The sequence below is a fragment of the Anolis carolinensis genome, chromosome 5, assembly GCF_035594765.1.
Source record: "Anolis carolinensis isolate JA03-04 chromosome 5, rAnoCar3.1.pri, whole genome shotgun sequence".
Lineage (NCBI taxonomy): Eukaryota > Metazoa > Chordata > Lepidosauria > Squamata > Dactyloidae > Anolis > Anolis carolinensis.
Window position 1 is genome coordinate 88,525,388 of NC_085845.1, and position 26,491 is coordinate 88,551,878.

Consider the following 26,491-nt stretch of genomic DNA (forward strand, 5'->3'; position numbering starts at 1 on the left):
GGAGAGTGGTATACAGAAAGGCTCATCCAGTGGTTACAACTGGTAAAGGGGAAACTGTGCCATATATATATGGAATCATTATCATGTTTTAAAGTGGTATTTAATGGCTATTGTGAAATAATGCATGAAAGCGAGAAATGAAACTGGAAAAAGTTCTCTGCTTGATGCTACATAAGAGAAGGGAGTAGGTCTGAGTGTCAAGATGCAGGAGATCAAGGTATAGGACCCATATTTCTGCACGAGATCAAGGTACAGTGTTCCCTCACTTATCGTGGGGGTTACATTCCAGGACTACCCATGAAAAGTGAAAATCCGCAAAGTAGGGACGCTATGTTTGTATTGTTTGCAAGGAGCTTCTCTGTTCCTTCCTTGCCTCTCAAGCATATGCGCTCCCACCGCAGCCACTGCCTTGTGAGGTGAAAACAAAGCTGCTTCAGCCTCCTTTTCTCTCCCTTCCTTAGGCTTCTCCTTAGAAAGGAAGTCGAAAGAGGGTTTTATAAGGGATTTGTAATATTATTTTATGATTTATACTATAATTTTAGTGTTTATTAAAAACTCGCAAAACAGCAAGGGTGCAAAAAGCGAACTGCAAAGTAGTGAGAGAACACTGTATAGGACCCATATTTCTATCATCTTTGGTCAAGTTCCTTTAAGCCCCTGTGCCCAGCTATTATTGTCAGAAAACTAAGCTACACTGACAGCCTTATCCAACATGCTAGTTCCTAAGCTATTGCTCTCCCAACTACTATTGCTTGACAGAATTATGACCTCACAAGGTGCAACTGATTCTTGACAAGATAAAGCAGATTTCATGTAGACATAAATTGAAAATGGACTCCTGTTCAGACAAGATTTAGGCAATAGCACAATTCTATTTTATCTTCTAAAGGAGCACAGCGCTTAACCTATCACTAGTCTTACATGATTTAAATTAAGACACAAAGAAACACAGTCAATACACTCTCTCACAAGTACCATCTTCATAAAAAGAATTCTAACTGATACGGAAAAGGTCCCAAATCTGAATGTTATCCTCCTGAGTCATTTTTCTTCCACCATTTTGAAATATGTTAGTGAAACATTGCTTATGCAGAATCTCTTGAATCTGTACCTAGACTTACAGGGCCTTACAAAAGAGTTAAGCAACCTCACACAAAATCTTGTTTTTCTGTACTTTTTAATTTTAAAAGCTATTATGGAAATTTCCTGGTGGAGAGGGAAAAAAATCAGCCCTAGGAGAAACCAAAAAATAAAACTTTACATCTGTGTAAAAATATGAATTGATTTTTTTAAAAAAAAGTTAATACATTCCCAATTATCCTCCTAAAATTGGAACAAAAATTGGAACTTAACATTAGATGGGAGTCATTTAACAGCATAGTGGTTTTAAATATTTTCCTCTCTTCTCCGGAGGCTTCTTCACACTAGAGAAGTATAGTTCCATTGTTCCACTTTAATTACCATTGCTCTATCCTATGCAGTCCTGGGGCTTGAAGCTTCAGTATGTACTAGAGCTCTCTGATAAATTTAACTACAAGTTCCTAAACTGACAATTCCAATATTCTATAGAATGGAACCATGACAGTTAAAGTGGAATAACAGCACTATAATTTTGTAGGGTAAATTGACCCCAGCAAAGTTGCACATTTATTGATTTTGTTGTCTTGTGATACTGGTTAGTTTTGTGAAAAATGGGATTGGAACAAAATTATTCTATCTTGTTTCTATGCTATTCTATACTGTAATCTTATAATGACTTTACTGCTCTGAATAATTACTAGGTTTATATAAAACATGTTTTTATTATTATTCACAGTCAAGTATCACTGTACATACATATAGATTCAAGGCTCCCCATTTCTTCAGGTTTTGATATCATTTCAGTAAATTCTGGGTTTTCCAGCTTGCTATTTTTTTTACTAAAAAAATAGAGGGGTCAGATGTTTTATAATTATATAGTAACTAATTGTTATGGAAAGAAACAACAGCAACAAAATCCATGAGGTACAAATTTGAGCATATATACTCTTCAAAAAGAAATGGCTATAATTTGATTTCATTTACTTAAAATATCTGTAGACACCATTTCTGGCATTTCTTTTCACTGGCATAAAATCCATATCTTCTCATTTGTGCAGACAACTAAATGTACCGTATTCCTTTTCAGCTTTTACATAGCACAGTATATTCAGATATCTGTTTTAACAGTATATCACTTAAGATTAAAATGGCATCACATTGCAATATTTGGTTTCTCACACAACAAAACAATCACTCAGTTACCTTTGAAATAAACTATAATCTACCGTCTTAAGGAAAAGGGAGAAAATAACCAAACTGAAAGAGACAGCAAAGCAGCAACTTCATCATCATGCAAAATACCCTTGGCAACCAATGTTCAATATTCACAAAGACATTTTTTTTTACTCACAAACTTTGTGTTTGAACATTTTGGACAACTTGGCTAGTGATAAGGAACTGTTCTGAGGACAGAGACCATGACATGGACATTGACAATTGTGCAGTAGAGAACAGATACCAAGATTGGGATGAACACAATTTTTCCTGCTGAAGCATGACTTTCTCAACAAACTTTCCATTGATAAATTATGCTGTTTCTCTTTTTCTTTTTCTCATTGCAATATAAAAATTAACACACACAAAAATATCACGAACCTACTCAAACTTAGCTGTTTGCCCATTTGTCGTAATTTGCAGAGAGGAGAAAAACGATCACTCAGGATAAGGCATTTAATGTTTCAGAGAATCTCTGTAGCTGGCTAGCCCTGGAGACCCCAATGCAAAAACTTGCAAGGTCTCTTGGTGCCCACAGAGCACCCTGAAGTCTCCCTTAGTTTTAAAGCTTTTTGAAACCTGGCAGCTTCCATGTCTTGCAAAGCTAAGCACCAGTCTCCATCATCACTTCTCCAGAATGCCCCTCTGGGCTCCACATAGATACACAGGCATTTGCAGAAAATGCAGATGACAGTTGGAGGGTAGCACTTGGCTCCATAGCACTTGGACCCTCATGCCTGTTAAATTTGAAATTGAGGGTGAAAGAAAAAGGAGGCCTGGTTGTTTATGAGCTTAGAGGGTGTTTAAGGAAACACTATTTGGGGTAACCTTCCAATGAATGAGTTTGCAGATATGCTCTACTTTTTTGGTTCTCAGACATACCACCATTACAACCAGAAGTATTTGTTTTTAAGTTCATTCACCCTTCTTTGAAATGAATAGCTTTGTAGCTGGCCACGCATGACAACCATTTTGTGATGAGGTCAATAATACTTCCGCAAAATTCTGAATGTGCCCAACCAACCCCACACACTAGGAAACCCCTGGGCTAGCCAGAATGAAATTATTCTTTTAGAAACTGAAGTCTGTGATCTAGACATAACTAAGATTGAAAGGATATCTAAGAAACACAGATATAAGATTGAAAGGAAGCATGAAATACCAGTACTCTCAATAAGAGGGCTAAGGAAATGATAGGATTTCCGCCACCCTTAAAAAAACCATTACATGTAAAGAATAAAGAATGGAACACATTCAAAATTAAGATCAAATAAATAGAAATTGTGTAATCTTTTAAAGGGGAGCCCTTTTCACATAAAAGTCTTCAAAAGCACAAAATTCCTCAATGAAGCACAAATAGAACTCAGTTCCAATGGCCTAGATGATGCAGCATTCACACACATCTACGGATCTGACACGCCAACATGCAGCCACGGTGGGTGCCTTCAGAGTTATTCCAAAAAAGGATATCACTTTATGGACACTGCCATTTATCTGTTGTCTGAAGAGAATGACCCCCCTTTTTTCCAAATGAAATGGTAGGCTTCTTTGTTACGCAGGTTTTGGTTTCAACAGGGTCATAACTGACAATGTCTACTGCCGGATAACAGCCAGAGCAGGATAAACTGGATTCCTACCATAGACCATAGTGATGGGCTCAGGCCAGAGACCCCACCACAGTCTGTTGAATCTTCCTGTGGGGGAAAAAGAAAAAGGAAAAGAGGAGGAAAAGGAGGAAGAGGAATGTATTAGTATTAAATTAGCTGAAATTTTGACAGGCAAGGAGATTGTGTGCTGATTTAAACAATAGTTTTCAAAATATGAGGAAAATATATGGAATTCATCCTCTTGAGGTTGACCTCAAGGGAATCAGGCCTTTCAACAGGATTAGAAACAGAGCTATTTACCCTAAAACGTGTGCTAGTTGTACATTTTCTTATCATATGTGAAAGCAGTCTGGTTCCATGTACTTGTTAACTACCATCTGTACAGTATTACCCCGCTACTTTGCAAAAATTGTATATGCTAGAACAAAAGAATTGCCTACAAAAGAACAATGGCTGGAAATTATGATGGAAATGATGGACATGGACAAATTGACCCAAGTAATGTCAATGATGCCAGGGAAAGCCAAGAGGACAACTGATTGGCAATTATTTAAAGATTACATAAATATAGAAAAAAAGATAATACTATAATTTAGGTAGATAATTATAAGGAAAACAGTCCCATTAAAAGAAGAGAAAAGGGGAAGCATATTAAGGAAAGAACAATATGACAGGAGAAAGAACTGACCACGAAGAGGAAGATTGGAAGACAAACCTTTCTCCACTACTCCTTCCCTTCCTTTTCTCCCACTTCCCATGACCCTAGTTTTACCCACTTTTAGTATCCCATATGCCTACCCCAAGCCATTACCATACTGTCCAATTTGCCCTTTTCATTTTTTAAAAATATATATGTTCACATAGAAAACTTTCAATAAAAATTATACCTAAAGATTATCTGAACTGCACTGATCCATTTCAATTAACTGGTAGTGATCAAAAAGAACTATTACCCTGAAAGAAAAATGGCTTTGCAACATTTAGAAAAAATACAAATTCTGGAGGTGAATTACACTAGGTTTATTTGCATCAGAATACATGAGAATCAAATTTCCCATGATCCATACTGGATCACAACTCAAGATTCTTAGTGTTTATCACAGTAACATGAAAGTACATCAGCATATCTACACATTGACAACTGTTTAATACCAATTTCATTTTCATGGCTTCCTCCTACGAATTCATGGGATGTGTTGTTTTGAGAGACACTTAACATTCTTAGTTAAAGAGAATGAGGACTATAAACCTGATATCAGTTTGCTGATATCAATTTATGTACCATAAATTCTTCCTCATGTGTTTACCATTCTTGGAGTATATCCTGAAATCTTACAAGACCTTAATGTTATTTACACATTTCCTACTCTATGCATTATCTCATAAGCAGGATGAATATACCAGCAACAATTCATACAACTGGAACATTTTTCTCAGTCATGAGAAATTGGGATAGTTGCCAGTCATGTGCCCCAAAATCTGGTCAGTCTGTCATGTCTATCCAAGAAACTATAGTTTGTGAAGAAGAGCAGATTTATTCTCAACAAGTCTTCAAGTGCTTGGTTACTTATGGATATTTTAGAATGATATCGTCTCTCACTGAAAGATTATATTTGCTTTCCCTGTTCTTAGAATAATGTTCCCTAAGTTAAATTTAGTTATAAATTTAGTTCCTGTTTATTAGTTTTGAGGCTTGTTGCTTTCTTCTGTAATGTTGGCATTAATTAATACAACCAATTTATAAATGATTATATTCTATTTAGAGAGAGAACTGTATTAACAGATTAATCTAATGAAAATAATAAATGAATGGAAAAGTAGGATGAAGAATTTGGAAATTTCTATCATTACTATTCTTTGAACATATATTTGGGAGAAAAAAACCCAACAAGATTCCGGACTTTATGTATCAAATCAATACCTTGACATGAGTTCAGATAGAATCAGAAGCCAGTGTAGTTGGTCCAGGATAAGTTACATATGATCTCTAAGGCATACATCAACTGTCTGATCAACATGTTTTGCACTACTGTAGCTTGCACTTTGGTTGGGTACTTCTCATGATCAGTCTGAAGGAGATCACATTACGCTACTCCAAATTAAGGAATGGATCACCATGGTCATTTGCTGGGCATGGCAGCCACTCCCAATATGCTGTATGGTTATTTTAAAAATGATCTAAAATGTGTTTTAAATTGTTGTAAATGAGTGTTTTTATAGGATTTCTTGTTTTCCCTTATCAAATATGTTTATGTCCACTCGCAAAAGGTCTCATTTCCTATACAGGATCATGTGATAGGAAAAGATGTTCTGTATAATGACTAGATATCATATTTAATGGTAAGGTTTGTTGTATATTGTTTTAAATTCACATACTGATAGATAATTTGTTATTTTATGAATGAGGGGATTATTATTTATATTTGTTGATTCCCCCCCCCCCGAAAAGCTAGGATTTTTGTTAATGATTTTTAAACTTGTATTATTAGTTTTTTTTACTTGTGATTAGTTTTATTCTGTATTATAAACATAACAGGAGGAAAGTGGACTACACATTTAATAAATAAATAATACCTAAATACTTTTCCTACTGAAAAGGATAATAATAAAATATTTGTATGTACTAACCGCCAAGCTGGAAATAAATGCTTCAAAGATATGAGCGTTAAAAGAGCAAACATCTCTGTACACTTTAAGCTACTTTTAGTAATCTTGTTTAGCGAAAATGGGCAAAATTGATTATTCTGAAGTGCAAATAATGTAATAGGAGCACCAGTTAAATTAGTATATTTTCAAATGACTATGTGATTTGTTTCTCATGCATTATGCCATTTTTGGTCACAAACTAAAAATATTTTTCCCACTAGTGCAGCATAAATTCAACATCAAAGTTCCAGGAAACTTAATTGTGAGTAACTTGAGTCAAGGAGTTTCAGAGATTTCCTTTTATAAAGTTCTTAAGAACCGTGACCCATTCTGAGTCACACCTTTGAAAAGGCAATTGGAAATATTTCCTAGAACCATTGTGAATCTGCAAACCTTTTGAAAAAATTAAACTCAAATAAGAATTCCTTGACCCCCTCTGTGTATGTGTGTGTGGATACTATTTCATGAGACTACCTGATAATGAAGCCATCTTTCATTTACTTTCAAATGTAACTAGAAGATGAAATAAAGTTGTTGCAAATTATTGTAGTAAAACAAATCCCTTTATTCATGCTTGCTTCTCTGTGAATCTCAGTAAAGGACAGTCAGAGAGATGAAGAATTAAACATGAAGTACACCTCTGGTCTTCAGAAATAGTTATGTAGCTCCAGTAAAGGAGTTCCTGAGACATAACAGCAACCTTCCAATATGGAGAAGTTTTAAACATAGTAACATTATGTTTCAAAAGTCTCTTTCATTGTAGTGACTACAACCATCCAACAGGGGAAAGAAATTTTTCATTTATTTGGAGAATTGCTTTTTCCAAATTCTTCCAAACTGCACAGGCAATAATAAAGGATGCTGGGAAATTGCCCCATGATCAAAGCCCCCACACTTCTGTGATGGATACTGGCTGAGATCTTGCTGGAATCCTGATGGGCTGTAAATCTCCACCACTTCTGCTTGGTACTGAATACACGAGGGTGTGTCTGGTTGAAAAATGCACTGGGATGCTTCCTGATTCCACTAATGGAACTTCAGAAAATGAAGCTTCAGAAAATGGACAAGAGTTAACAAAGCTTAAAGTGGTTAAGAAACTCTACAGCATGGAAAGGAATAAGGAAGTACAGTAGAGTTTCGGTTAACTGACTTCCGGTTAACCGACACTCCGTATTATCCGACATCCCAGGCCCCTTGGGAGGCGCTCATGCACGTTGCTAGGTAGCTTGCTATCTACCTAGCAACGTGCACGGGACACTTCCTTCAATCGGCTTGCTGGATAATAGGGCATCCCTATTATCCATCAGATCCAGTTATTCGACATTCGGCCCGCCCGTTTATGTTGAATAACTGTGACTCTACTGTACTAAGGACTAGGTGTCATGAGTGGCAAGGACTAGGTGTCACGAGTGGACGATGAAGCGGCCGGAATTGAGCATATCCTCATGAAGCCGGAAGCTGGAAAAATATTAAATTGCCTCTGTGTCTGTCTATATGTTGTATGACTAGTGGCACTTAATGTTTGCCATGGATATGTGCATTGTATTCCACCCTGAGTCCCCTTCAGGGTCAGAAGGGAAGAATATAAATACTGTAAACAAACAAACAAACACAGAAGTAGCCCATGAAAGTGGGGACTAAAGACCAAACAGTATGTGATGTTAATGCAAAGATGTTATGTGTGTGTATGTTTAACAATTAAATACCAGATATATGGGGAGATATATTCATTTGCAAATCAGTTTATATTTGCAGTAACATTAGGTCAGAGAGAAAACTCCCATAAGAACCAATTAGACTCCACATATTCATATATGAAGACTTTACACATTACAAAGATTATGAAAGTTTAAATCCAGAGCCTGGAATAGTTCAGGTTTTTTGTCACCACTCTTGAGAATCTGCCTGCTGGCATGGAGCCCTTTGGTTCACATTTCCTTTGTTTATGTTTATGCTAAAGGCTTCCTCCAAACCTTATTATTGGGGAATATGTATGTAAAAATATGCTTACCAGAAGGCATTAATCAAACTTTGCACCAGCATTCTTGTCACATAGGGTCATAGGAAGTTGCCATTGGGTCATCTAGTTCAGTATTGTCAATTGAGATCATCAAGGTCTTTCAGGGGTTTAAAGCAGTATTGTGTTGTCAAAGGCTTTCATGGCCAAAATCACAGGATTGTTGTTCGTTTTCTGGGCTGTCTGGCCATGTTCCAGAAGTATTCTCTCCTGACGTTTCGCCCACATCTATGGCAGGCTCCTCAGAGGTTGTGAGGTATATCGGAAAACTGAGAAAGGAAGGTTTATATATCTGTGGAAGGTCCAGGGTGGGAGAAAGAACTCTTGCCAGTTGGAGGCCAGTGTGAATGGTGTAATTAATCACCTTGATTAGCATTGAATAGCCTACTAGGAGAGAATACTTCTGGAACATGGCCATACAGCCCGGAAAACACACAACAACCCTTAAAGCAGTATTTTTTGGGAGCCCCAACTAGTTTTCTGGAATTACTCACTCATTCAGACTCTTATGGTTATAATTCAGACTTGGGGATGGGGAGGGGATCCTTTCTCCCTTTACTTTCATTTAGTCCTTCCATTTTACTTAGTTAAGTGACATGAACCTACTAAACCACAGACAATTGGGTGGCGATACAGGAATGCCTAGATTTGCCAATGTCCTTGCATGGTAGTACCAGTATGACTATCCTTGGGTTTAAATCAAGATGGTTACTTATGGTCCAATATTAAGAGGATTCTGTGTTCATTCAAATTTTGGCCAAATTATTTATAAAATTAAAAAGGTGTATTCTTATCCTAAAGGACACTGCAGGATGAAAGTTTTTAATAAATTATTCACTCATATAGAATATAATGAACAAATGTACACAATAATAGTATCAAGTTCTGCATAAAAATATTTATAATCATGAAAGTAAAAAAATGTAAACAACTACTATTTTTATAGATTGAAAATATCCTACAAATAAACTGCAGTTATCCCAAACACCTCCATAAGTAATTACATTTCATTTCGCAGGACATTTTATTAATATTTACCTGCAGCAACCCATATTTTGACCTCTCTATTATTTGCTGTTGTATATTATTATAATATCCTCCTCTAGTGGTTATTTGGGGAATGAAATGCAAGAGAAAAGACACATAAAACATGTTTGGAGAAATGAGAATGTTCTGAAAATGTACCCACTGCTCCCAGTCCAAATGTCCTTTTCCACTCCAGGAGCACTTATTAATGTAATCCATCAAATCTGAAGCAGAAGTTGGTTTTGCACTGTCCAGATTAGATGGCCTACAAATCCATGTCTTCACTTTTTCAATGAACAAAGGAATAATAAGCAACCAAATAGTCATATTATTCAGATTCTGAATATTTGGGAAGGACTGGCAAATTACCTATTTTTGTGCTGTTCTAAGAGCATTTTTGACTAGCGGGTGAGGTTTAAATAAAAAAACAAACAAGTAGACAAGCTGTATCCTTGTTCTGTTACATGCCAGTATCTTTTTCTCCTAGGGCTACATACAAAACTTTCCATACATTGCAGCCCTGCTTTCTCCAGCGTCATCTAATGCTCCTGGTGCAGGATTCGTAGTTCAACCAAACAGATCTGGGTCTGATAAATGTCTGGCTGGAAAACTGCTTTCGGTTTTAAGAACAATATGGGGCAGTCATGTACTGAGGATGTCATGCTGGTGTCATGAACACAACTAAACTTTTGCATACCATTATGAGCAGTGTCCTTCGGAAAAGCTGGAGTGATCCATAAAAAGGCAATAAAGGATGAGTGCTGAAGCACTATCAATAAATTTAACGCAATACGTGACAGCACATACACTTACCATATGAAAGATCAAATCCCATGATGGGAGGGGCTTATAACTGCACAAACCATAACATAATGTGTGTCACAGGTTCTCCATACAAAGGCATGTAACCACATGGGCTTAATCTGTATATTGTATTTCTTCCATTCGAAGGCTTGCTTTTTCCCCTAGATAAACATCTCTTAAATTTGAATGCATCTTAGAATTACAGGTGTATCTTATGCATTTTTGTTCATCTTGGTTATACTGAAATTAGGGTGTGTCTTACAATAAATGGTATCTTACAATTGAAAAAATTCAGTTGTGTTGCTGCTCTTTGAGATATGAGATGTTGGACAAGTACATTCTTGGACTACAATTTCCATAATATCCAAGACAGCATGACCATAAATGAGTGGATTCTAATTTCATATTTCCAAAATGCAACTTTTCCTAGCTTTACACTTAACACATAATATTCCAGGTGAAGTAGGTTTGCAATGAAAAAAGGGCCATACCTATTTCTCAAAGGGAGACAATGATTGACAACAATCTTTCTTTCTTAGAAAAACAGGTATACCCCTTTTTTCATTATCTCTCTTAGGAAGTTACAGAGTGAGCAGTCAGATATCAGTACGTAGACTATGGTACAGGCAATTCCTGCGTTACAGACATCTAACATACATATGACTCATAGTTAAAAACGAGAAACAGGAAGTGAAAGGAAAGCTACTTCTAGGAAAGGAAATTAACTCCTGGAAGAATTATCATGGGGGAAAGTTGTTTCCATTGAAGCTTTATCACCAATCCTTGTTTCCACGACATGCCAAAGTTTATCAAAATCCAATTGTCACAGGGACAGAAAGTGAGGTGAAATCTTATGAACAGGGGCACAGACAGGAAAAGAGATATTACAGAAATGTTAACCCTTCCGTATGCTATCCAAAACTTTTTTAAAAATGGGTTGGAGTTACATTTTAAAATATGTGTTCTGACTAATATACAAATTCAACTTAAGAACAAATCTACAGAACCTATTTTGTCCATAACCCAGGGACTGCCTATAGTTGGGCTTCCTTAAAACATTTACTTAATATTGTCTACAGAGATGTACAACAATGAACCTGCTTGCAACTTATGTTGACTTTCCCAGTATTCCTGGGATAGGCTGGAACATTTTGAACTATTGAAAAGTTAATGGCTCAATGAGAAAATTAAACTTGCAACCAAAGAATGCTCCATTCAGAGAAAGAAGGACATGATCTTGAGGTCTAGTGCCAACTGTCAGTTAGATATGTCAGTTAGCTAGAAATGCGTCGACTGTAACTCCAAGGGTTTAAAATTGTGTGTATTAAAAAAACTTCTTCCAGAACATGTGGTCACTGATAGGATCCACTGAAGGGTTAAAGTAATTGGGACTGGTCAAGGAAGCTGTGTAATGCTGTGTTACGCCTATGTGACAGAAGGTGACAAGTTTCAGAAGGTGACAAGTTTTATGTAATGATGTTTTTATGTATAGTGTTTTAATGGTTGAATTCATATTTATATGGTATTGATTTTAGTTAATGTTCTGTATTGATTTTATATGTATGTGTAGTGCCATGTTGTACACTGCTCTGAGTTCCCCTTGGGGTGAGAGAGAGAGCGCGGTATATAAATGCAGTAAATAAATATAAATAAATAAATTTAACATCATATCCTTTGTCCCTGGGCATGATGGGTAGAAAGTGTGTTGGATTATATAAGGAGAAAGGAGACATGTGCTAGTTCTCTCTCATTTTCTACATCTTAGCTCTTGCATTGCTCTGTGTTACCACAGTGGGATCAGGAGTAAGATGGATGATTTGTATAAAAGACTTTACATAAAGAACATGTCAATATTAAAAGCCTTCAGGTTATCTGAACAAAACTTAAAGTTCTGGAGTCTAATTAATGGAGATAAGGTCCAAGAGCTGAACTGTTATTTTTACCACTCTGCTTATAATGAACAAGGTTGTAGATAAGAACTGTGATGGAATCTGACTGGATGTTTTTGCTTGCCTTGAGCATGGACTGGATGATGGCTAACAAGCTGAGGCTTAATCCAGACAAGACAAAGGTCCTCCTGGTCAGTCACGTGATTGATCAGGGTATAAGGTATTTACTTGTGCTTGATGCGGTTACACTCCCCCCGAGGACACAGACCCGAAGTCTGGGGGTTCTGCTTGACTCAGTGCTGACGCCCAGGTGTCAGCGGTGGCCAGGAGGACCTTTGCACAGTTAAAGCTTGTGTGCCAGCTGTGACCATATCTCGAGAAGTCTGACTTGGCCATGGTGGTCCACACCTTGATTACATCTAGATTGGATTACTGCAACCCGGGATTATTCTACGTGGGGCTGCCTTTGAAGATGGCCTGGAAACCTCAACTGGTGCAAAGGTTGGCAGCCAGATTTACTAACTGGAGCGAGTTATAGGGAGCAGATGATGTCTCTACTAAAGCAGCTCCACTGGCTGCCAATAGGTTTATGGTCCCAATCCAAAGTGCAGGTTATTATCTACAAAGCCCTAAATGGTTCAAGCTCTGCCTATCTTCACAACCGTCTCTTCCTCTATAAACCAGCACAGACTCTAAGATTTGCCAGGGAGGCCCTTCTCTCGCTCCCACCACCGTCACAAGCACGGTTGGTGGGGACGAGAGAGGGCCTTCTCGGTGGTAGCCCCCCTGGCTCTGGAACTTCCTCCTAAGGAAGATTTGATTAGCCCCACTCTGTCCACCTTCCGCAAGGACTTGAAAACTTGGATGTTCCAGTGTGCCTTTAGTCCCTGATCAGGTCTGTCCAGCCCTAATTTATTTATTAGGTTTTCTCAGCACTTTACCCCCAGCCCCGGCCCTATAGTCTGCATTTTGCACAAGCGCTTGCCCTGTCCTCTCGAATCAGATCATGCCCACCAAGTCCTGGTTTACTTGTTGTTGATGTTGGCTGATGTATTTTTATGATGTATTTACTCTCCTGTTTTTAATTATTTTAATTAGATTGTTTATGTGTTATTATGTTTTTTAATTGTGTTTTAGCTTGTAATCTTTGTTTATGCTGGGCTTGGTCCCCATGTAAGCTGTCCTGAGTTCCTTCAGGAAGATGGTGGCAGGATAGAAAAATAACGATATTATTATTAGTAGTATTAATATTAATATTTTAAACTCTAAAATTTAAAATATGTTAAATGTGAAATTGTCATAATGTGAATTTTTGATCTGTATTTAATTGTCTGAATGTCCATGCTGCTTATGTAGCTGTAAATTGGATTTACCTTTTGACTTATGTTATTTTTTTATTATTATACAGCATTGAATGTTTGCCTTTCTATTTGTTGTAAGCCACCCTGAGTCCCCTTCAGGGAGATAGAGTGAAAAAGAAATAAAGTTTTCATTCATTCATTCAGTTTTGAGAAACTTAATGATAATAACTACCAGACGTGGTCTGTGATGGTCCACGGCCTCTTGGTGAGAGAGGAAACCGTAAGAACTCTGAGTGGGACTGCAAATGATGATGGCTGGGCAGAAGCCAACCAAAAAGCCAGAGCTACAATACTGCTTAGTATTGAACTGAGTCAGCTGATTCCCATCTGTGACAAAAACCCGGCTAAAGATGAGTGGGAGGCTTTGAAACAAATACACCAAAGGAAATAGTGTATTTCCCAGATAATTTGGACTAAGACACTTTATAATACCAAGCTCCCACAGAAAGGTGATATAAAAGCCCATCTGGATAAGATGAAGGACTTGTTTATGCAAATACAAGTCCGAGGGCTAGAAATTAATGAGGCTCAAAAATGCTACATCCCCTTGAGCAGCCTGAACCAGGATTGGGACTTTTTACTGTATAGCTTACAAAATCTAAAAGAGGAAGACTTAGCTTTGGACACTGTATGTGCCAGGATTTTGGAAGAAGCAGAAAGACAACCCTTTGAGACTGGAAAAAATGGCTGGGATTGGCCAAAGCCTTCAAGAGAATTCTGTCCAGGAGGAGGCAGAGCATCGCCACTTGTCAGCTGAGTGTGGAGAGGAGATGCTGTCCTGTAGTTTTGCCAAGGAATGCTTTAATTGCAACCAGGCTGGTCATTTCAAGAAGGAGTGTAAAGTCCCCACTAGAGACAGAACCAGGGAAGAAATTGTTGAGGCAGAAGGTGGCAGCAAGAGCACTGGTTGCTGGACAGTAAGGCCACTCACCACATGGTGAACTTTGTGAACTTATTTTCCAGTGTTAAGAAAGCCCCGGTATCCTGTGTGCAGCTTGGTAATGGGGTATAAACTGCTGTGAACAAAGTTGGGACTGCTTTTATTCCATGTCTGGGTAAAAGTTGCAATAATGTTTTGTGTGCAGAAGATCTTGCTACGTGTTTCATGCCTAACTGTTGAAGGTTATGAGGTAGTTTTCAAGGGAAACAGTTGTTGTGGTTCAGTCTGATGATGAAGGGGGGTTTGGGTTTATGCAGGCTGACCAAAGCAATGCTGAAGAGAGAAATCTCAAAGGCTCTGATGCTGGAAATGTTGAAGGCTCTGGCTTGGAATTGTCAGAGAGGCCGCAGGCTAGCGAGGAAACAGAAACTATTGATAAGGGTGACCTTTCACAGGAGTTAGAACATCAAAAAGTTCCAGGTGTCTCTGGCAGCTACTCAGAGGAGTCTTCCTTAGATAGAGATACAAGGTTAAGGTTAAAGGTTCATCGTCCTAGATGTTTCCTTAGAATCGCTGGCAAATGCATGGGAACCCAAGGTCAGAGAAATGCTTTTTTGGCTTGTAAACATGGGGAAATATGGGAGAGACAGGGAAAGATTTCAGACAAAGCAACGTTGATTTTTGGAAGCACATCTCCTGCCTTGTCTAAGAATTGTCATTTATGTTCATGCCTGGAACCTGTGCTTTGGATTTTATGCTGAAGTTCATGTTGCCTTTTTTTCAGGATTAATTTCCTATATCAGAGACTTGGGACTATGCTTTTACCTCTGGATTATAGCCTTTTTGACTGACTGCCGTTGCATTTGAATATTCCTTTTTACTGACTGCCATTGCATTTGGATGTTTGCTTTCTTTACTGCTTTTTATTCAGACTTCGCTATCTTTTATCAATAAACTGTTTAAACCTAGCCTGGTGAACCAGTGCTGAGGTGCAACAACAGTTGCATGATAAGTCTAAATGGCAAGATTTGTACTAAGTGCATAAAAAGGACCAAACTTTACTAAATGCCACCTAGCAAGGAAAATGGAAATGTTGCTAAAGCTAATGCTTTAAATGTACCCCTGCATGATTTATGTGCCCATTATCTCCATCGAGTGAAGGGACATGCTAGCTTTAATGGTTTGACCCAATTAACCAAAGTGTGTCTTGATTTGATGTTATCTCAATGCAAAAATTTTTTAGATTGTGCTATCTGTAAAATGGTAAAGGTGAAAACTTTTCCAGTGTTGAAGGAAAGCAAAATAGTTACAAATATGTCATTTCAAGTGGTTCATGTTGATTTGGCTGGGCCTTTACCAGAAAGTGAAGGCAAATCAAAGTACATTTTTGTCATTGTAGATAGACATACAAGATTCAGTTTTGTTTATCTTTTGGAAAGCAAAAATCAGAGTATCTATCTCAGGTTGTCATTTGCCTCTTTCACAAAACAAACCTCCACATTCCACTCTCCCTAGCCCAAGTATTTGTTTTTTAAATGATATGTTAACAAAAATGTTAAACTTTTAATGAACAAAAGAAAATACAAAATTAGAGAAAGTAACTGACCATCCACACCACATGAAAACTTGCAGAAAAATGAAGAGAGGAGCGGACATCATGGCAGAGGCACGACTCGTTGTGCATATAGGCTGATCCTATTAATAAAACGGGCAAAGTAGCAAGAAGAGGAAAGGAAAGAGAACACAGAAAGAAACACATACAAGATGAGATTTCATGCAACTGGCATTTAGCAGAGTTAAAGTGAAAAAGCATTCACCGAAGAGCAAAGAGTTTCACAGTGAGAATTGCAAAGGAAACTTAATTGAAAGTATTACACAGTGAGAATTAGAGAAAACACAACTATCACAAAAAATAGCACACCCAAGCTAGTGAGCAAGACAACTTGCACTTTCACACACAATGGATCTAGTGGTAATCATCTCCATGATTTATAACTTTTGGTATTTTGCCAGTTGTCTCTAAAACTTTTGTTAATCGAATTTCTTCATAAAACAAATTTTTGACTGTTCCCATTTGATGATTTAATGTTTCCTGTGTAGCACATGTTTTAAAATTTTAAAAAGTGTGTGTGTGGCTAAACTGCTATCAAGGGTCTTAATGCTTAGGTTTGGAGGTGTGTCAATCACATCAGGATAAAGTTCCACTACTGCTTACTATCAAGGGTCATAATGCTTAGGTTTGGAGGTGTGTCAATCACATCAGGATGAAGTTCCACTACTGCTGAAAGATCCATAGCTCCAAATGACAGCTTAAGCAGATGTCACAGCTAGGAGAGCCTATCAGCAACTATTATTGTTCCCAGCCTTGATTCATAGGGAGAAGCAAGTAAGAAACAAATGCTGCTGCTGCTGCTGCTGTTGTTGTTGTTGTTGTTGTTGTTGTTGTTGTTGTTGTTGTTGTTGTTACTCAATGGGTCAGAAATGCTTTTGTTGGAAAATGACAAGCTTTCTTTAATAGCCTAGGCCACTTCATGACACTACTTTAATGCAATATATCTGTGTAATCATATTCATGCACCAAGTCTTAGAACAAATCCCCCTCCAGATGTATTTGTATGATTCTTAGATCACAATGTGTCACAAGGAGGGAAATCCAAAATAAGCCAACTACAAAGCAGTTGTTGTGTGTCTTTCGGGCTGTGTGGCCATGTTCCAGAAGCATTCTCTCCTGACGTTTCGCCCACATCTATGGCAGGCATCCTCAGAGGTTGTGAGGTATGGAGAAAACTAAGCAAAGAGGTAAATATATATCTGTGGAAAGTCTAGGGTGAGAGAGGTCAGTGTGAATGTTATGTAGTTAATCACTTTAATTAGCATTGAAAAGCTTATCTGCTGTCTTCTTCCTGCCTCTGGGGCATCCTTTGTTTAGAGTCGTTAACTGCCCTAGGTTGATTCATGTCTGGAAATCCTCTGTTTTCAGAGTATTGCTTTTTATTTACTGTTCTGATTCTTGAGTTTTTTAATACTGGTAGCCAGATTTTGTTCATTTTCATGGTTTCTTCCTTTCTGTTGAAGTTGTCCACATGCTTGTGGATTTCAATGGCTTCTCTGTGTAGTCTGACATGATAGTTGTTAGAATGGTCCAGCATTTTTGTGTTCTCAAATAGTATTCTGTGTCCAGGCTGGTTCATCAAATGCTCTGCTATGGCTGATTTCTCTGGTTGAATTAGTCTGCAGTGCCTTTCATGTTCTTTGACTCTTGTTTGGGCGCTGCGTTTGGTGGTCCCTATGTAGACTTGTCCACAGCTGCATGGTATCCGGTAGACTCCTGCAGAAGAGAGAGGATCCCTCTTGTCCTTCGCTGACCGTAGCATTTGTTGGATTTTCTTCGTGGGTCTGTAGATAGTTTGTAGGTTGTGCTTCTTCATCAGCTTCCCTATGCGGTCAGTAGTTCCCTTGATGTATGGTAAGAACACCTTTCCTCTGGGTGGATCTTTGTCTTGACTCTCATGGCTTGTTCTTGGCCTTGCAGCTCTTCTGATGTCTGTGGTGGAGTATCCATTGGCCTGTAGAGCCCAGTTTAGGTGGTTGAGTTCACCTTGGAGGAGGTGAGGTTCGCAGATTCTTTGTGCACGGTCTGTCAGGGCTTTGATTGTGCTCCTTTTTTTGACTTGGGTGATGGTTCGAGTTTTTATGAAGGTATCTATCTGTGTGTGTAGGTTTTCTGTAAACTGTGTGGCCCAATTGTTGATTGGGTTTGCGGATGACCAGAACATCTAGAAATGGCAGTTTTCCTTCCTTTTCTTTTTCCATGGTGAATTGGATGTTTGGGTGGATGCTGTTAAGATGGTCCAGGAACTTGCTGAGTTCTTCCTCTCCATGGCTCCAAATCGTGAAGGTGTCATCTACGTATCTGAACCAAACAGTTGGCTTTTTTGGTGCTGTTTCTAGGGCCTGTTTTTCAAAGTATTCCATATAGAAATTTGCTACTACTGGGCTGAGAGGGCTCCCCATGGCCACTCCATCCTTCTGTTCATAGAATCCAGTGTCCCACTGAAAGTAGCTAGTGGTGAGGCAATGGTGAAACAGGGCTGTGATGTCTTCTGGGAAGTTTTGTTTGATTAGTGTGAGGGTGTCAGCTACTGGGACTTTGGTAAAAAGGGACACCACATCAAAGCTGATCAGGATGTCCTTGGTGCTTAGATTGAGGTTGCTGATCTTTTCTATAAAGTGTGTAGAGTCCTTGATATAATGTGCAGTGAGCCCAATGTGGGTTTGTAGCTGTGTAGCCAGAAATTTTGCCAGGTTGTAAGTCGGCGATCCAATGGCACTTACAATGGGTCTGAGTGGGATGGAGTCCTTGTGGATTTTGGGGAGTCCGTAAAGCCTGGGTGGGAGGGCTTCTGATTTGCACAGCTGTTGGCGTATGTCAAAGTTAATGGAGGAGTTCTTGATTAGAGTGTTCGTTTTTCTGGTGATTTTGTTAGTGGGGTCTTGTTTCAGTTTCTTGTAAATTGTGGGATCTAGAAGGTGTCTGATTTTTACTTTGTATTGTTTTGTTTCCATGATTACTGTGGCATTCCCCTTGTCAGCTGGAAGAATGATGATTTCAGGATCTGAGTTGAGATCTTTGATGGCCTGTCTTTCTTTTCTCGTTATGTTGCTGGGGGGGAGTTTTGCATTTCTCAGGATCCTTGCTGTTTCCATTCTTACCTCCTCTGCTTCTTCCTCAGGGAGCTGGTAAATTGCTGATTCAACATTGGCAATGATGTTTTCTACTGGGATCCTGGTGGTGGTGACTGCAAAATTTCCTCCTTTTTCTAGAATGGATACTTGGTCTTCAGTGAGTTGTCTGTCTGTCAGGTTGATGATGGTCCGTGATTTATCCAGTTCTGGCTTTGGCTGTTGCTTACGGCATTTGTCAAATTTTTGTTTTTGTCTCTTGGTGTGACAAGACAATAGAATACTATTTGAGAACACAAAAATGCTGGACCATTCTAACAACTATCATGTCAGACTACACAGAGAAGCCATTGAAATCCACAAGCATGTGGACAACTTCAACAGAAAGGAAGAAACCATGAAAATGAACAAAATCTGGCTACCAGTATTAAAAAACTCAAGAATCAGAACAGTAAATAAAAAGCAATACTCTGAAAACAGAGGATTTCCAGACATGAATCAACCTAGGGCAGTTAACGACTCTAAACAAAGGATGCCCCAGAGGCAGGAAGAAGACAGCAGATAAGCTTTTCAATGCTAATTAAAGTGATTAACTACATAACATTCACACTGACCTCTCTCACTCTAGACTTTCCACAGATATATATTTACCTCTTTGCTTAGTTTTCTCCATACCTCACAACCTCTGAGGATGCCTGCCATAGATGTGGGCGAAACGTCAGGAGAGAATGCTTCTGGAACATGGCCACACAGCCCGAAAGACACACAACAACCCTGTGATCCTGGCCATGAAAGCCTTCGACAACACATACAAAGCAGTTGTTTGCAGAACAAAATGAAGACTTTAAACTTAACTTTTTAAAGACTGCTTTGTTATTATTATGTGCAAATTTTTGTCACAGATTGTCCTGTTTTTCTAGATAGGAACTGTGTGTGAAAGCACAGCAATTACAGCAAAGGCAACTCAGAAAAAAAGCAGCTGTTAATTTTATGTTAATTGTAGGAACATGTAAAATAGAGCAATCATGGTCAAAAGTAAACAAACAATAAGTTTAATGAGAGCTAGGTCAAAGTCCACAGGCCCTTTGAGGTACAAATTATTCCAAAAATATTTTTCTGTTGCAGAAAAAGCATAACAAACTTACTTTAGCATCATTATCAAAGCAGACATCTGGTCCTTTCCTATATCTGGGTTGTTTCACCATTTCACAGGGGTTAGGTCCTTCATCTAAAGTTTGATTAAGCAACAGGAAAAACAAAAATCTCACATTTATGTAACCAGCATAATCCTGGCTGAGAAGTAGGCATCAGAAAGTCCCCAAATGTGAAAAAGCTCTCATTTTCTCGATAGGGTAACTCAAGCTATTGGGAGAGCCTTTTTCAGAGAGGTGACATTATTTGCAAGGATTCTTTAGATTTCTTCTCAAATAAATGGTAGCACATGTTGAGTATCCTTTGTGTAAATTGCTTGGGATCAGAAGTGCTTTTGATTTTGGATCTTGGAATATCTGTATTTGCATGTGTACGTAATGAGACATCTTGAAGTTGGGTCCCAAGACTAAACACAATATTCATTTCTATTTCATACATATATTATACATAGAGCTTGAAGGTAATTTTATACCCAATATTTTTAATAATTGTGGGCATGAAACAAAGTTTAAGTACATTGAACCACCAGAAAGCAGATACGTCACTCTCTTAGCCACCCACATGGGGTTTTTTTTTGGATTTTGTAGTATTTTGGAATTTGGAAATCTGGATAAGACCTGTAGTTGTGGATCAAACACTGTGTACAGATACTGGCTTGGAAATTGGACTGCAGAATACATGATATGGAGTTTAAGGCAGGCTCCTTAATTTAGACATTAACATATACCTGCATCTGAAAACAGAGAATTTGTAGATACATAGAAACATTACAATTATGTTATGCGTTAGAATTATGCAAATAGGATCTTCTTTAGTGATATTTGTATGACAGAAGTACCCATGATTACTTGAGTATAATGTGCCTTATGTAATGCACACTTGCATTTTGAAGGCACACATTATGAAAATGGATTTGCCTTTTAATGTAATGTACTCAATAGGGGTGTGCAAAATTTAGTTTTTAATTTGTTTTCTGGATCAAATTTGTTAGATTTGTGCATACAAATGGATATTAGAAACAAGCAAGAAAGGTGTTGGAGGGAATTTAAGAAGCAAAACCCCAATCATTTAAGAAGCGAAACCCCAATCACTCCAAGACAGAGAGTTCCACTGCTGAACAGCTCTTACAGTTAGGAAGTCCTTCTTAATATTCAGGTGGAATCTCCTTTCCTGTAATTTGAACCCATTGTTCTGAGTCCTAGTTTCCAGGGCACCAGAAAACAAGCCTGCTCCCTCTTTTATAAATAATAATTTTATAAATTCAGAGCAATATGAAACCCTGAAGGATACCTGGCTTTTCAGCTTGCATCAGTGGCCTGGCATCGCAATGAGAGCACATATCTTTGCTGTCACTCATTATGAATACTAAATTTGTATTGGAAATTTTCTCTGCATGAAAAAGTCTGAAAAAAGAAAACAACAAAAACATTTGATGCTGTGATAAAAGTAAGCCATCTTTTATGGGTACTTTGAGTATCATAATTATCACCATCAGATTCAATGCAACATGGGAGAGCGACAACTGACATTATTTCGTTCAGTGATCTTCTCTTAGAGACCAGATCCATCGACTTAACAGGCTTCCACTCTACCAAATCCAATTATCTGTTCTTAAGCACTATGCAATAAGACAACTAAACATATGTTACATCATATCAATGAGGTATCAACAGATTTTAACACTAGATTACTGCATTTCCAGATACATTCCTATCTAGTTCTTTCAATAAATGCTAATTTCCCCATTGTACACTATTGTGCTTCTTTAATATTAAAAACAACAATAAGAACATATAAAAGACATTATACATGTTTTAGAATTGAAAGAAAAACACCTACCTGGAGCAGTTTATACAGTCTAAGATACCATTAAATGACTTATCGTCATTTCCAAAGAAATACTGTGTTTGTACAGTTATGCAGCTCTGTTTTGATGGGCTGGCACTCAGGTCTTCATCTTCTACTTCCACTATGAAAAAAAATATATTTTCAATTCTGCAAGCGATTATAAAGAGAAAATCAAGTTTATGTTTGACTCTTCACATACCTGCACCAAGAAGACGTGGAAATGTCAGGCCCAAAAAGAGCTGCTGCAATATAGACCTGAAAGTAAAACACATCACATAGAGGAATAAAAATTCCAGAAAATAGGCACAATCGCCACTGTAGTCATGTCTTTTTATCTTCTACGAAGTAATAATGCTTTTTGTGTGCATATACCAAATACAATTATGTAGTAGACACAGTAGCAAGAGAATAATGAATAATGTACAAGGTTGGTCTTGTAGCTAAACTGAGTAGCTCTTAGGTCTCTGTGATAACATTGTGGACCTCACCACAAACTGTGTTGGTAAAGGCTAATGGGAGCATGAAATTTTCTATAACCCAACTCTTTTTTGGAATTACATTTTCATTTATTTGTCATGTGTCAAACTTAAGGCCCAGCATGTTATTTTATGTGGCCCTCCAGATGCTGGACTACAACTCCTGTATACCTCCTCATTAGGCATCACAGAATCATAGAATTGGAAGAGATCTTGTGGGCCATCCAGTTCAACCCCCTGCTAAGAAACAGGAAAATTGCATTCAAAGCAGCCCTGACAGATGGTCATCTAGCCTCTGCTTAAAAGCCTCCAAAGAAGGAGCCTCCACCACACTCCAGGACAGGGAGTTCCACTGCTGAAGAACTCTCACAGTTAGGAAGTTCTTCCAAATGTTCAGGTGGAATCTCCTTTCTAGTAGCTTGAACCCATTGTTGCTTCCTAGTCTCCAGGGCAGCAGAAATCAAGCTTGCTCCCTCCTCCCTATGACTTCCCTTCACATATTTATACATGGCTGTCATGTCTCCACTCAGCCTTCTCTTATGCAGGCTAAACATGCCCAGCTCTTTAAGCCACTCCTCATAGGACTTGTTCTCCAGAGCCTTGATCACTTTAGTCGCCCTCCTCTGGACACATTCCAGCTTGTCAATATCTCCCTTCAATTGTGGTGTTCAGAATTAGACAAGTATTCCAGGTGTGGTCTGACCAAGGCAGAATAGAGGGTAGCATGACTTCCCTGGATCTAGACACTATACTCCTATTTATGCAGGCCAAAATCCCTTTGGCTTTTATAGCTGCCACATGACATTGTTGGCTCTTGTTTAACTTGTCCACAAGGACTCCAAGTTTTTTTTTCACACGTACTGCTATAGAGACAGGTGCCCCACATTCTATATCTTTGCATTTCATTTTTTCTGCCAAAGTGGGGTATCTTGCATTGCTCCCTGTTGAACTTCATTTTGTTAGTTTTGGTCCATCTCTCTAATCTATTAAGATCATTTTGAATTTTGCTCCTTCTAGAATATTGGCTATCTTTCCCAATTTGGTGTCATCTGAAAACTTGATGATCATGCCTTCTAACCCTTCATCTATGTCAAAGATGTTGAACAGAACTGGGCCCAGGATGGAATTCTGTGACCTCCACTCATCACTTCTTTCCAGAATGACGAGGAGAACCCATTAGGTTCGTTCACTTAACCAATTACAGATTCACCTAACCGTTGTTTTGCCTAGCCCACATCATGACTAGAACTGATGGGAGTTGTGATACAGTAGTATCTGGAAGGCTGCAGTTTGTTCTGTTTAGTCAGAATAGTGGGGTTTGAATTTTGATACAAGGCATGTAAAATGTCTTTTAACCTTTCCTCAACCTCAGAGCCACAAAAGCTGTTGATTGCAATTTCTATTATTCCCACGTTACATGGCAGATAATCAGAAGTGTTGGGAGTTGTTGTTCAACAACATCTGAGGACTCAAATTGGGTAAAAAAATAAAAGTAAAAGATAAAACCATTCTGAAAAATTATAATTGACAATCTATATCCACAGATTCAATTGTCCTTTGAAGCTTGTTGTGGCTTCGATGAAATGGAGTTTAACACCACTGATCTATGTGAATTTGCTCCAGTGGATTGGTAATCTCTTGTTTTGGTTTTTGGTTTTCCAGATATGTTTCAGGCAGTTAGGCTAGTGCACTTTGGAATAGCTTTTCATTCTTTATTTGCGTAATTTAATTCTTGATGCAGATTAATAATATGTACCAACTCTTACTCATATGGAGGTAACACGACACCAAAGGACTACATTTCTTTTGGTGCTTTGGTTGATCAATGTGCACATAACTTATGCAATAAGGGTAAAAGAAAGAACAAAAAGAACGTAACTCTGGGGGAAAACTGTGCATCCATTAATCCCAGAATGAGATTTCTAAATCCTCCATGTGAATCGGAGCAGAACTGGGAGCACAGCAAACTCACAAAATAATAATGGAGTATTAACAAGGGAGATTTGCTCTTCCACAAAATAGTGGTTTCCCCGTTTTCTAAAGCTGTACTGAATCGATTTTTTTTACAGTTTTCTTCATCCCTTCATTCTGATCAAATCTTAACAGCATCTTCACATTTCACCATTTCCCTAAAAGATTTCATTACATAAAGCATTTCAAGTCACACTTCCATACTGGGTGGTGGTGATTCTTCAACATCCAAACTGAACCTAGATATCTCACTTTGATGCTGGCACCAATAACGTCTTTTGATTTCAATGATTTTTCTGTTTCTTTTTATATACGGAGAGTACCGTGAGTTTACTGTTTGGTAATTGATGGCTCTAGAATGTGAATTTGATGGTTTGTGTATGTTGGTGGATGTACTGTTGAATGAAAGCTTGAACGGAACGAGGTGTTAATTCTTGAAAGGGTAGAGTGGTATACTATAGGAAGGTTCTCTGAGAAGGTAACAGGAAATGAGTTGGAAGGAAACTTCAGGGAAGAATGAACTCGCAAACCTATGTGATCTGCTGGGAAAATCATTCAATACCGTCTTGCAACAGCTGGAAATACTGAACTTGAAACTTGACCATCTCTTCAAAGGAATTTCCCTGATTGTAAAAAATCCTTCTCCTACGGACATTATAACAACTATATCAACCAGGCCCATTAACATGAATAAGGAATTAAGCTTTCTGGAAGGCCGTGGGGGAATTAAGCCTAAGGAGGAGAAGGTAGTCGTTGGATCAGGCCTTGGAGTAACTAGAAAGGGGGGTGGGGCCTTATCTGGGGGAATGAGCATGGGGAGGATGGATAGGAAGGATACCAACAATGCCCTGCAGAAGCCGAATAATGAGCTGTCCTCTAAATTGGTCGAACAATCTTTGGATACTTCCTGCAATTCTCAACATCTTTTACGAACAAATAAGGTTGCAGTGGAAGTTTCAGACTCATTATTGAATAGAGGCAGGTGGACTTCTAAGCGAGCGGTCCAGATATCTCTCTCTCAAATTTTATCCATAAGCCGGTCGGAAGTGAAGATTAAGACTATCGACTGGCTTTGTAGGGAGTACCAATCCTGGAACCACTCCCTGTGTCTTATCATCGGCTTGGAAGATAAAATATTAAGGGATAAATTGTATTTGTGTGGGCCTAAACTGCAACAGTGGGGCATCACTCTTAGGAGGGTGCTAGTAGACCCACTAATTCGCCCCTTGGACATCAGGCCGAGTATGGATGTTCAAGATTCCCCATTGCGAAGTCATGCTTGTTCTACCCCCCAGTCCCACAACAAGTCTCCACTCTTGTCTAGTCGGCTTACTGAGGCCAAATCAATCGACTCCTCTCTCCCATTAATGGAGAGAAGCTCCTTTTGTAAACAAACAAGCACTTTTGGAGGCTTTCCTTTCCAGGACAGTTGACTAGTCCCGGCAACTGGCAATTCCGCCCAGTTCTTCCATCAGGGGGAGGAGGGCTTGATTGGAGGTGGCTCCATTGAGGTGATATGGGGGAGGAGAAAGCACGGTCACCACCAACCCAGGGAGAAGCGCAACAGAGTTTTTGCGACCCTGGAGAGGATTAGGTGTGGTAGTCTTCAGGACAGACCCCCCAACCTTAAGGTCTTGCTTTTGAACGCCAGATCTGTCAATGGTAAAACAGCTGTCATCCAGGATTTGATCCTGGATGAGAGGGCAGATCTGGCATGCATCACCGAGACATGGCTGGATGAGCTGGGAGGTGTGAATCTTACCCAGCTGTGTCCTCCTGGTTTCGGGGTGCATCAACAGGCCAGAGTTGGGGGGCGGGGAGGAGGAGTTGCGGTGA

General features: G+C 38.7%; 1 protein-coding gene and 1 pseudogene across 5 annotated transcripts in view; both read right to left on the bottom strand.

Annotated features, from left to right (window-relative positions):
* Window positions 1-1,778: 1,778 nt before the first annotated feature.
* The window catches only part of cacna2d1 (calcium voltage-gated channel auxiliary subunit alpha2delta 1), a 574,720-nt gene continuing 550,007 nt past the window's right edge, over window positions 1,779-26,491 (bottom strand). For 3 of the 5 annotated variants that reach the window (XM_008111505.3, XM_008111506.3, XM_062981743.1), the window contains 6 exons: window positions 22,408-22,463; window positions 22,200-22,329; window positions 21,651-21,763; window positions 20,354-20,436; window positions 16,132-16,220; window positions 1,779-3,989 (listed from right to left, as the gene is read on the bottom strand). In XM_008111505.3, the coding sequence (XP_008109712.1) occupies window positions 3,953-3,989; window positions 16,132-16,220; window positions 20,354-20,436; window positions 21,651-21,763; window positions 22,200-22,329; window positions 22,408-22,463 (508 nt within the window). In that variant the 3' untranslated portion in view covers window positions 1,779-3,952. The remainder of the gene's footprint in view (window positions 3,990-16,131; window positions 16,221-20,353; window positions 20,437-21,650; window positions 21,764-22,199; window positions 22,330-22,407; window positions 22,464-26,491) is intronic. The other 2 variants (XM_008111508.3, XM_008111507.3) reach the window with 1 other exon arrangement.
* On the bottom strand, window positions 17,218-19,469 carry LOC134299309 (uncharacterized; annotated as a pseudogene).